General features: G+C 44.8%; 1 protein-coding gene across 8 annotated transcripts in view; it reads right to left on the minus strand.

Moving 5' to 3' along the window:
• Nucleotides 1-12,398, minus strand: part of ADAM22 (ADAM metallopeptidase domain 22) — a 192,881-nt gene that overhangs the window by 96,721 nt on the left and 83,762 nt on the right. For all 8 annotated transcript variants that reach the window (XM_074986264.1, XM_074986270.1, XM_074986271.1 and 5 more), the window contains one exon: nt 12,202-12,268. In XM_074986264.1, coding sequence (XP_074842365.1) covers nt 12,202-12,268 — 67 coding nt within the window. The remainder of the gene's footprint in view (nt 1-12,201; nt 12,269-12,398) is intronic.

Here is a 12,398-nt window from a genome sequence, read left to right on the forward strand (position 1 = left end):
ATAAGATAGAAAAACAATTCCAGGAAATTTTATTTTTTCTTAAAAATAGGCTATGGATTTTTTCAGATGAGGCTCATGGAAAGCATTTATCTCAAGGCATTTATCATAGGTGGTAACATAATTTGAAGTCAAAGTGCAGCAATGACTGACTTTAAAACAGAGTTTTGAAATCATTACAGATATCACAACATCACCAACAGTGACTCTCTCTCTCTCTAAAGCCATCTCAAGGCTGTTGGCAACATTCTTTTAAAAGTACATAAACACACAGAGGGGCACCTATTGATACATTGTACCTGGTTTATCACTGATGATTTCAACAATCAGCATCTGCTACTGGATTAGACCTTTGAGTTCAAATCAGGTCTTGTGTTCCTGGGCCAAAAGCTACAGCTAGAATGCTCTGCGCAGTCAGCTTGAGCGTGTGGCAGGCTAGCTTGCTTGTCAGCACACTGCCATCTGGCCAGGGAGCTGCGCTAGCATCTGGCAGGGAAACAGCCTCTTGACTCTCATTCAATGTCAGAGAAAATGGTTTCAAGCAGCACCTGCCTGAAGCAGACTGGACGGAGGAGAACAGGGCTATGTACAGCCTCTTTTCCACCCCATCATTTGTGGTGTGGCCAGTGGTGCCAACAGTGGGAGAGAGGGAGGGAGAGCTGGCTCCACGCCCCAGAAGGGATGGGGCCGAGGGCAGCCAGTCCTCAGCGCCGCCCGGATCATGGCACTGCTCTTGCTCCCACTGCTCCCCGCGCTCCCTGGAGGCAGCTGGAGCAGCATTGCTGTGGTGTTTCAAAGGGGCCCAGAGCTCCAGCCACTGCTGCCCCAGGCAGGCCTAGGTGCCACATTTGCTCCCGTTTGTCCCTGCCCCCATTGGTGGGCCAGGGCAGGGCTAGTGCCTGTACTTGGATGATTACAAGGACCGTCACACTTGGTCACTCTCCAAGGTGCCAGGTTCCTGTGCCTCTGAATGTAGGAAGAAAGGAATGAGTGCTTAAAGGCGCAACATGAGAGGATCTTTATTCCCCCCTTTGCGATTCTTGTGCCCCAGCACAACAGCCAGGCACAACCCATTGCTCAGTGTACACTGACCCTGCACACTTCCTTCCCCAGTGTTCAGAGGATAAGCACAGCTAGCATCCCTCACACGGGTGTCGATAACAGCACAGACAGCAAGGCATGGCTTAGGAGAGTAAAGACACCTGAAAGATGTGGGTACATACCCAGCTATGCATCCCATGTGGCTTTCTACTCACTTAAACTGGGGTTCGTTACCTACCATCACTAGTGCTGGAACTATTTTAGGGGTAGGGGTGCTCAGCTGTACCCTCTTTACGACTGCTGAGATCAGGTTCCCAACTCTCCCAGACGAGATGGGCCAGGCTTCATTGCTCCAAATGGTGTCTGGTCCATTCTGCTCAGAAGAGTTGGCAACCCTCATCAGCCCAGGATGAAAGCCCTAGGGTGGTAGCAGGACCCTGAGGCTGGTGAAATGCAGAGCCCATGGCAGGGCCAGCAGAGAGTGAGACCCCAAGAACCAGTGGAGCTTGAGGGACCAGAGGGTGACAGGACCCCCAAGGGCTAGTGCGACCCTAGGGGCTGGCAAAGCCTGTAGCAGCAGGACCCCAGTGAGCTGGCAAAGCACTTGGGACTGGCAGGACCTTGTGGGGCTACCCAGGTGTTAGGACACAGGGCCAGAGGAGCCAGGAATGGGGCCAGCTCCCAGGTGTGGGGAAGCCTGATGCAAACCTGGAGGTGGTGCAGCACTCCCTGTATTCCTAATTGCCAGACCAATTTCTACCATGCTATTTGTACCACTGAAGCTGATGGAGTCCCACTGAAGCTGATGGAGACCTTCCCCACCACAGGGAAAGCCTGTGGCAGTGGGAGGCAGATTCTGGAAGTAAGGAGGCCTTAGTGTAGTGAAAGGCTTCAGCAGCAGGGAGATGTGGAACTTCTTCCTGCTGCCTCTGCATCCCCGCCGACCCCAGAGCCTTTCACTGTCATGTGTCCATACAATCACATGGAAGCCACTTGCTTTTCACTGCAGCATGCAGCTACATGTGCCCTACATGTCACCACCAGCGGACTGTGGTTGTAGACATAGCCCAGATCTCAGCAACCGGCTTATTTACCTTTCCATACCAGGAAAAGAGCACTGGGGTTGTTGAAGACTCAAATATTAACTGTTTGCTACAGGACCCTGGACTGGAACCCAAAACAGAAGGTAGGACTGGGTTCCCTCACCATCCACCACAAAGCCGTACTGCTTGGGAGAGCAAATGGGAAGGCTGCCTCAGTCACCATAGGTGTGACAGAGTCAGAGCATCAGGCATGAGGCCTGCCTGATGCTGCTTGGGCTTAGGCTTAGAAAAGCTTTTCCACGGGGAAAATCACTATATGTGGCTGAGGCACAGAGCAGCTGTAGTGAGACTCCACGAGCAAGAGGAGAGCTGCAATGGCGGATGAGCGGGAAGAAGACACTGAATCAGGGGAAGCTGATGCCCAGAAGAGGGTGCCACCCAGCAGTAAGTAGAGCATCCTGCGATCTCAGGGTTTGGTAGAAGAGTAATAATTAAAAGAGGGAAGACAAGGTAATCAAACCCATATGATCCTACATGAGTCATGATCCAAGCGTCTTTATAGCCAAATATGTTTAAAATCCAGCTCAGAGCAGACTACAAGTGACAACTGCTGCTATATTTAAATTTTCATATTCCCATACCAGGATGCACACTGAACATAAACTAGAAATAATTCATCCGCTTTTTTTTTTTTTTTTTACTCCCAAGTCCTGTGCTTACGACCACTTACAACCCTGAAGGACAATTAAGTAGAAAAGACGCAATATACAGCATGACTGAGATTCATTAATCCCATGTGTCCCATGAAGAAGCGTGTTTAAAAGTCAGAAGGAACTATCTCTAGAATATAAACAAAATAAAAACAGGAAACCTGAGTCTTTCTGCAAATTGCATTGATTGTCAGTTGGCAGAATAATGTGTCCAAACAAAGAATTTTCACAGAAACTGAACGTGTGCAGTAATTTTTAAACTCTGTCAGCACCTTTAACAAAAAAACAAGTTCTGCAATTCAGTGAGCTTCTGATAACAGACAGCTATGGAAGCTCCATGAAGAGAGCTTGTATATTATATGTATGGGTGAGAGTTCTTGGACAATATAAGTTCTAGAACAGGAGCTTTGGGAAAACTGATAGGAATCCAGTTTTTAAATCCTTCCATCAGAGAGAAGGGAGGTCTGATATGGTGCTCAGATGACCAGGCAACCTAGCAGTTGGGGTGTCAGACTTCCAGCCCTTGCTGCCCTGAGAGAGTTGTCTCAGTCCTCAAGGAGGTGTGGTGGAGGGACCTGAGTCCTTTCTCTTCACTGGGTACCAGCACAGGGCCTTATGTGAGGCAATCCCAGAAGGATCCTCCTGTCAGAGTGTAATCACCCTGTGCTACTTTCTACCTCAGTTTGGGGAATGAACCCTATAATCCAAACAGTCCTTAGTGGCTCATCTTGAGTAGCACCCCTTTTAGCCTTCTTGTGACATCCGTGCTGCAGCCTGAGGTCCAGCTGCATGGAATAGACCTAGGACTGCTGGGATCTAACCCCACCAAGTTTCAATAGTTCAGTCATGCAGCTCACTCAATGCTGGGTGCGCCTTGGTTTCCTCAGCAGTCTCCCTAAGTCAGGGATGCAGTGCTTCTTCACTGGTCCCAGGGCTGTCCAAGCTATCGGCCTCCTAATGATGCTTCCCTCATGCATGGAAACAGCTATCACCTGCCTCTTCACCAGTCAGCTCTGAACTGAACCAGGTTCTCCCCTTTTCTTCTCTCTCAAGGCCTGGCACAGGTGGCAGGTATAGTGAGGAGGGTCTAATTGCACCCGTAAGTTCTCTTTAACACCGTGATTGTTAACCTTTTTGGTCTCAGGACCTTTTTATAATTGTTTGTGGCCTGTTGTTGTGACCCAATAAATAGTCTGAGGGGGGAGGCCATGGGGATATTGTGGGCTCTGCCCAGTACTTACCCAGCAATGGCTGCTCCTGTACTGTGGCTTGGCTCTCTATGCAGGCATTGCAACCTCAGGGGTTTAGCATCATTAAGGTTTGGGCCCAGCCCTCTGATAGCACCAAATTTGTGAAAATGGAGTTGTAACTTGGCTCACAGCATTGTAGATTTGGCCTGCATGAGCCCCCGTCATCATGATGGCTGGGCCAAACCTGAGTGGCACTGGGAACCCAGAGGTTGCACCACGTGGAGCAGGGAGACCAGCCAGCCTGGTGGGACAGGAGGCACAGCAGCCACCATGCAATCCTTTGGAACATTCAGCTCACCCAGTTTTGGGTCCCAATCTACAAGGTGACAAACCCTGATTTAGCCCTTTTCATGCTGGCGTGAGGTTTCTCAGCCTCATCATAGGAGGGTTGTTATGAGTTCCCTGGTTCTAATACAGTAACCTCCTCTCTGGATACCACAAATATTGTCCTTGTCAGAAAGCACTTACCCCTAGGGCTCAAATTACTTATCATGAGCTCAGGCTTTTGGCCTATGGAATGCACCATCGGATGGAGTCAGGTCTCAGACCTTTTAAAAAAACAATTACCTGAGAGAGGGTACCCCAGACACTGTCCATCTCACAATGTCTACTTCCTCTCCCTGTCCCCTCTCATGTTACTCAAGCTGAACGCTGCAAGCTTATTGATGTTCTAAATGTATTTTTCAGGAACAAAGTATAAACACTTCCAGCAAAGTGCACTTAACATAGGCTTGTGTGCCAAGTGCTTCCCTCCAGGTTGTGAGAAAGTGTTTTTGTTGAAGTAGGAAAAGGCATTACTGCATTCTGCTGTCCTACAATCGTGCCAGCATGGAGACAGGTAGAGTAAAATAACCCTATCAAAATGAGGGACTGTGGGAGCCCCTTGCCAAACACTGGCAGCACTTCATTTGATCTGTTATAAAGAAGCATTGATATAATCTGTGGAAACACCAGTTTTCAGTTATCTCTTGAATTATTCTAAAGTTTTGATCCAATCAATATCTGACGAATGGACATTGCTACTATGGCATGTTTGGACTCTAATCAGGTTGTCTGTAGGAGGCTTAATAAAACAATAGGTGACGAGAGATAATTGATACTGCACTTGATTTCAGCCACTCAGGTCAGATTTGAAGGAGTAACCATGAATCATAGACTCCTAGGGCTGGAAGGGACCTCAGGAGGTCATCTCGTCCAGCCTCCTGCCTGAAGTAGGATCAGCCCCAACCAAATCATCCCAGCCAGGAATTTGTCAATCTGGGATTTAATAACCTCTAGGGATGGAGATTCTAGGTAAAGCATTCCAGTGCTTCACCACCCTCCTGGTGAAATAGTTTTTCCTAGAAGAAAAGCTACCTATGTCATTATCACTCCCTTCACCCCTGCAGTCTCCCCATCTTTTCTGGCTTTTTAACATTTTATGTTCACTTCTGAATTGTCTTTCTATAAAAAAGGAACATGTTGTTTAAACCCTCAGCTCCCATTAACTACAATACTGGCATTTTAATGCTGAGATTTATATTACATAAAAAGAAAAGCTCCTCAGTGAAGGTTCTCCCAGCACTCTACCTTTCCTCTTGCCCACAGGCATTAAAACAATCACATTATGACTACGTACATTTGATGACGTACATACTATTTGGCTAATAACAGAATATAATAAGGAACCGTAATTACTTCTATAATTATATACAGTATGAAACATTTGGTCTTCATATACGTTGTCTGGCATTGTAACAACACTAATTTTGTAATAAACGTGAATAAGGAGGCAGAGTTAAAGTTGCTTTCTGAGCTTTACACAATTGAAATCTCAACTTGCCAATTGCATTAACCTGTATTAACATTTTTAAGCACCTAAAGGCCTCAAGTGTCAGAAGGGGAACTGTGTTAGTCTGTACCCACAAAAATGATAAGTCCTGTGGCACATGAAAGGCTAGCAATTATTTAGGTAAAAGCTTTCATGGGCAAAAACCCACTTCAGAAGGGTTGAATCTGACAAAGTAGATTTTTGCTCATGAAAGTTTATGCCCAAATAATTCTATTGGCCATTAAGATGTCACTAGACTACTTATTATTTTAAAAGCCCTAAAGATAGATATTTAAATAACTACCAAGATACTTAACTAAAGGCCTGGCTATGCTACATACTTTGGCCAACTCAAGTTATATCAGTGTAGAGCCACCACAGTTTGTACATCTCTAATGCACATGTATACTTGGCCCCTTTCGTCAGTGTTGTACGTACTCTCCAGGGCCTCTTCTACACTAGCCCCATCCTTCGAAAGGGGTATGTAAATGAGCCGGATCAGTGAATAGCAATAAGGTGATGTGCTGCATATGCAGCACCTCATTAGCATAATTCGCGCTGCATGAGCTTCTAAGTTGCTAACTTGGAAGTGCCAGCAAACAGTTTAGCCATGGGCACTTTGAAGTACCCATACTACTTCGAGTAAGGGAGTTTCAGGAGTAAGGGAACGTTGAAGTTTGTCAAGTTAATGTTAAGGCAAGTTAAGCACAAATCGAAATCACACTTCTTGCGGGTTTACTGTAGATGGCATGCTATTTTAGCAATAGATGACCATGATAAAGAGTATGTAAACAGATAAGACAGAGAATATCTTATTGCCTTTATGTAAAACCATGTTTCACCCACATCTTGAATACTGCATACAGATGTGGTCTCATTTCAAAAAAGATATATTGGCATTATAAAAATTCAGAAAAGGGCAACTAAAATTAGAGGGGTTTGTAACGGGTCCTATATGAAGGGAGATTAAAGAGTCTAGGACTTTTCAGTTTAGAAAAGAGGAGACTAAGGGGGATATATTAGCGGCATATAAAATCGTGAGTGGTGTGGAGAAAGAGAACAAACAAACGTTATTTACTTGTTCCCATAGTATAAGAACTAGGGGACACCAAATGAAATTAATGGGAAGCAGGTTTAAAACCAATACCAGGAAGTTGTTCTTCACACAGCACACGATCCACCTGCACAACTCCTTGCCAGAGGAGGCTGTGAAGTCTAGGATTATACCAGGGGTTTAAAACAAAATAGATAAATTCAGGGAGGTTAGCTCCATTAATGGCTATCGGCCAGGGTGGGTAGGAGTGGTGCCCTTAGCCTCTGTTTGCCAGAGGCTGGAGATGGATGTCAGGAAAGAGATTGTTTGGTCATTACCTGTTCAGTTCACTACTTCTGGGGCACCTGGTATTGGTCACTGTTGGCAGACAGGACACTGGGCTGGATGGACCTTTGGTCTGACTCAGTATGGCCGTTCTTACATTCTTATGTTGTGAAGAAACAAAACTATTTTATAAGAGAAAATATCACTGAATACATATAAATTGTTCAGTCTAAGGAAGAAAAATCCCATGGAATAGATTACTCAGCACTGCAAGCTGTATTTTGCATTTCATCTTAGTGACAACATCACTGACAGAATGATAACCTAAAAAGAGATAAAAGGCAATACTGCAGTGATATAAAGAGTGGGCAAGTGGAGGACTTGTGTGAGTAGAGTTCGGAAGGCTCTGTACTGACACAATCAGAAAAAGGTAATGCATGGGATGGGAAAGGGAAGGGGAGGGGAGGTTCAGCTTCTTGCTAATTGGTTATTGTCTTTCCCTCTAACAGAGTTCAGAGAGCAGAATGACAGTGAAATTTTACTACCAGAAAGGAAATGTTCTCCAACAAACAGGCAAAATCAAAAACCAAAACAACAACAAAATATCTTAACCCTTTGCTTCATTTTTAAAAGGTATTCTGCATTGCTGACTGACATTATAGCAACAACTGAAGGTCCTGGACACCTGCCATTTTTTAGCAGGAGCCCCAGCAAGGAGGTGTGCTTCCCTCCCTCATTCAATGACATTCTGACACTTAGCAATGACAGAGTATAGTGAACTTCATCTTCAAAGAGCTCCACAATTACTAATTAATTGTGCAACAGCTGGATTTGAATTTACTCTCTTATTACAAGAGAATGTGTTAAATTGAGGTGCTTTTCTCTAAAAATCCTTTCATTCCTTTACTGGATCCTTGACCTATAGCTATTTCTCCCTCCTCTTCCCCTCTACCCCATCCCCACTGCCCAGACACACAAACACAGATCTCCAAAACATTGTAATCAATGCCAGAAAACCAGTAACAGAGAGGTGGTCATGTTAGAAAACCAGAGCATTTTCTTCAGAAAAGGAAATTTTGGTCAAGGGATCATAGTTAATCTGACCACTTCTACAAAGAGCACGAGCTAGCGCAAGCATCTGTCCACCATCTTGGCATGTCTATGTTTGTAACACTGTTAAACGATGGCTACGTATATAGCTGCATCCCCATAGTGCATTAAAGCTCCCTTCTGTTTCCCAGACAGTGGCAATATCTGCTACTTATACTGTGCTATGTAATGTAGAGGAAAGAAGCAGCTAAGGAAAGTGCTTCAATGTTAATAAAAAAATATTTTATAACTGGCCTATCCTCACCACCCTGTGGACTGCCAGATAGGGAGAGGGAGCTGACAAGGCCATTTCATTGCCATTGCAGTCTGACTAGAGCTCTATTTCTTCATGCTGTGGCCCCAGAAATGAGACAGTGTTGCAATGGAGAATGAGATTTTTCTCGTCACACCCTCTGAGTTAGAAGAGAGGTGGCGGATCGCCTCTATCCCATACTATCACATGGGAAAGACATGAGAGGTGCGTGGAGTCCCACGATGGAGAGGCTAATCCCAGCCCTAACCATTCACCCAAGGCTCCATCCCCCCATCCAGAGAAACCCCAAGCCCTCCATCCTCCACCTGAAGAATCCCCACACCGCCTGAGGGGCCATGGGTCGGGCAGAGCTCCATCCCCAACAACCCCAGCTAGAGGAGCCCTGGCTGGCAAAAGCCACCCCAGATGTACAGCACCTCCCATTCTGACACGCCAAGCCAACCTCTTGTCTCTTCCCAAAGAACCTGTCTTTCTGATATGCACCATTCAAGTTCTTGAGCAGCTAAGGAGGCAAGATGTTCGCCTTAGCTTCCTGGGTTCATCAGTAATCTGACTGGCCTGTTATGCCTGTTCATTATACGTAAGGGAATACCAATGATGGAGATGCTTCTTTCTGTAGAAAAAAGCAGATAGGGATCTCCTTCCTGAAATTCTTCTCCCTCTGGCCCTGCTGCCAGCTCCACCAACCGATAGTGCTTTCCCCAAAAGGAGGAGGAATTCCACAAAGTGCCCCCTCCTCTCACACAGCTGGATCACAGCAGCTTTAATTAGCACTGCCAAGCATCCATTTCATGACCAGAATGCTGCGTTGAAAAGGGGTCCTGGCAGCTCCGGTCAGCATCAGCAACCAGGCCATTAAAATCCAATTGACTCCCCACAGTGGGGCTGGTAGGCTTCCTGACCAGTTCCAGAAGACTCCCAGGAAGCAACTGGTGGCTCTCTCTGGCTCTTAGGCATAGCAGCAGTCACAGCCCTGAGCACTACCTCCAAATTTCCTATTGTCCAGGAACTTCAGCCAATGAGAGCTGCAGGGGCAATACTGTCAGTCAGGGGCAGTGTGTGAAGCTACGCCTGCACCTAGGAGCCAGAGGAACTTACTACGTGCTTCCAGGAATCGCATGATATGAGTGTCACCTGGAGCCTGCACCCCACATCCCGTCCCACTTCCCAACCACCTCCCTGAGCCTAGAGCCCCCCTCCTGTCTGAACCCCTCATCCCAACTCCCAACCCAGAGCACCCTCTTATACCCCAAACCCCTCATATGCAGCCCACCCTCAAGCTCATACCCCCAGCTGTAACCCTCACACCCCACTTCAGAACCCAGCTCCCCGTCCCTGCTCAGCGAAAATGATCAAGTGAAGGAGGGTGTGGAAAAATAAGCAATGGAGGGATGGAGCCTTGGGGAAGGGGCAGGAAAGGGATGTGGCTTTGGGAAATGGGCAGAGCATGAGGCAGGACAAAGGTGTTCAGGTTTCTTCAAATCGAAAGTTGGCAACCATAGCTTTAATGTGTGCGGGGGCTTCAATGTTTGCAGTAGGAAAAACCAGGATTTGGCCTTTAATGTACACCAGACTCAGTCTCCTCCACATGTAATAGACAGCTCTCAAACATTGGGCTGGATAGTTTAAGAAATGGCACATAGCAATATGGTCTTTACTACGCAATCTAGTTTTGTTGCAAGTCTAGCCCTTTCAGGAACTTTTTCTTTCTGAACTAACATTTCAACAGTCTGCGTGATCTCTTCATGTTTCCAGCTGTCCATATTTTGGCTGGTTTATTCTTAGAACAAGCACTCCTGTAGGAGGATTTTATGACGCAGTAAAACAATCACACAATTTTAAGGTATTGAGTCACCATCCACCAGCCACAGAAAGGAAAGCAAGCACCAGGAAAAGAGCTGGTGCAGGTTATTCACAAGTCCCCACCCCCCACCTTCCCACACACAGAGGGAGAAGAAGGAATAAAATGTGACTCTGATTCCCAACCGGTCTTGTCCTCTGTTCCTGGGGCAATGCAATAATGGGCTGCTGATTCTTCTCAAGAGCATATTTCAAGGTGTCGATCCAGCTCAAGTCAAAAATGGCTAATGAAGCTACGGAGAGGGTGCACAGCTGCAAATGAAGTGGAAGTAAGCCACATGACTCACAAGATGGTGTCTGTTGAAATGCAGTCCAGATTATGAAAAAAATTAAGACTCCTGTTTCCTGCTACCTCTTGCTCGTACAAGTACTCCTCATTGGCCTGAGCAGTCCCATTGACTTCAAAGATACTACTCACCTGAGCAAGGATTACTCATGAGAGGGAGATGCAGAACCAGTCCCTACATTAGGAAAACAGGCCTTACTGGCAGCCAAAAAAGTTTAAGGTTGCCCCCTGCCGCCCGCCTCCCGCTTTTTATTTTCTTTTGTAATTCCTAGCATGGAGAAATGGATTAACGTTTGTATTTATTAACTACAGCTGCTACCTTTTGTTTCTGTTTTGAGCCAAATTTTGGATCTGAGGCAGACTTCTTGACTGTACAAGTATAGCACAGGCTCACTGTGCAAATGATCTTTGTAATAAACGAACATGTGTTTTTTCATGTTCAATTAGGCACTCTATAAATATAAACTATGGAACCAAAAGAATATGATACATTTGAACATTCTTGGTAAGGGCAACTGATTATTAAACAACTGAAGTGAACAAATATTTCTGTGTGTTCAGCTGACCAATTTTTTTGCTTTGCCCATTCCTGCTATTGCTGTCACACTGTAAGGTAACATTAATTCTTAGAGAATTAGAGAATTAGGTAGTTTTTAGATTGGGGATTTTGTTTTCTTACAAAAACAAAATTTTGGGCCATATTTGACCTGACAGCATTCTTTAAAGCGTCAGTTTTGTGACATATACATGCTCTGTATTGTCTACCTTTATTTTACTACCTTTCTTCCCAATATGAACAATATTTCATAACAGTATCTTTTTCACAGTAACTCTGAGGGGATACATGTAAACACTGATTTAATTTTATTTTTTCTGAAATTGCTGATGTTTTTGTAAACGCTCACATTCAGTAAGACTGTGCATAGTATCAGACAATGAATATTTTGAAAAAATAACTGGCATAATCAGAGAGACGAAGAAGATCATCAGGCTGGCTTTCATTGAATTAGTATAAACACTGAGAGAGAGAACAGAAATTAACAACCTGAAAAAAATGATCCAGACAAGCATATTTCTTAGGAGACAACTATAACAATAACATTTCACAGGCATCTCAACAAACCTTCTACAAAAGGACCCTGCTATTTCAGTGTGGCTAAACATTTGGAACCACCATCCAATATAACTTGCTACCATTAAATGTCTGAGGCTATTCATAAAAACAGCAATCCTGGCTTTTTAGTACATTTATGTAATATATACAATAAAAGAGTAATTGTTGCACTTCTCATTGGCACATACATATCTAAAACAAAGAGAAGGAGAAAAAACTATAGTCTATACATTTCTTATTGTATAATTTTGTCATGTTGTGCATAAAAAATTAAAAATGGAATGAAACCAAACTTGTGTAACTCATAGGAGGGCTTTACATAAGAATCAGAATGCACTGGTGAGAGGAAAATTAAAAGAGAACATTTTAAAAATGAAGAGCACGCTCATAATCTCAATAAAACTCTTACTTTAACTTCCACTGTCTTTCCTCCATGCTCGATATGCCTCTCAAGGTATTCTGAAGACAGCAGATCACTGCAACAATAGAAAAGGAGCCATGAGCATTAGGCACATGCACTTTTGCAGTAAATCTCAGCTAGGGCTGTCTAAATATTTACATTGGAAAACGCACAAAAACAGCAAGTGACCTTCCTTTGCATGCCCA

Source organism: Carettochelys insculpta, chromosome 2 (assembly GCF_033958435.1).
Source record: "Carettochelys insculpta isolate YL-2023 chromosome 2, ASM3395843v1, whole genome shotgun sequence".
NCBI lineage: Eukaryota > Metazoa > Chordata > Testudines > Carettochelyidae > Carettochelys > Carettochelys insculpta.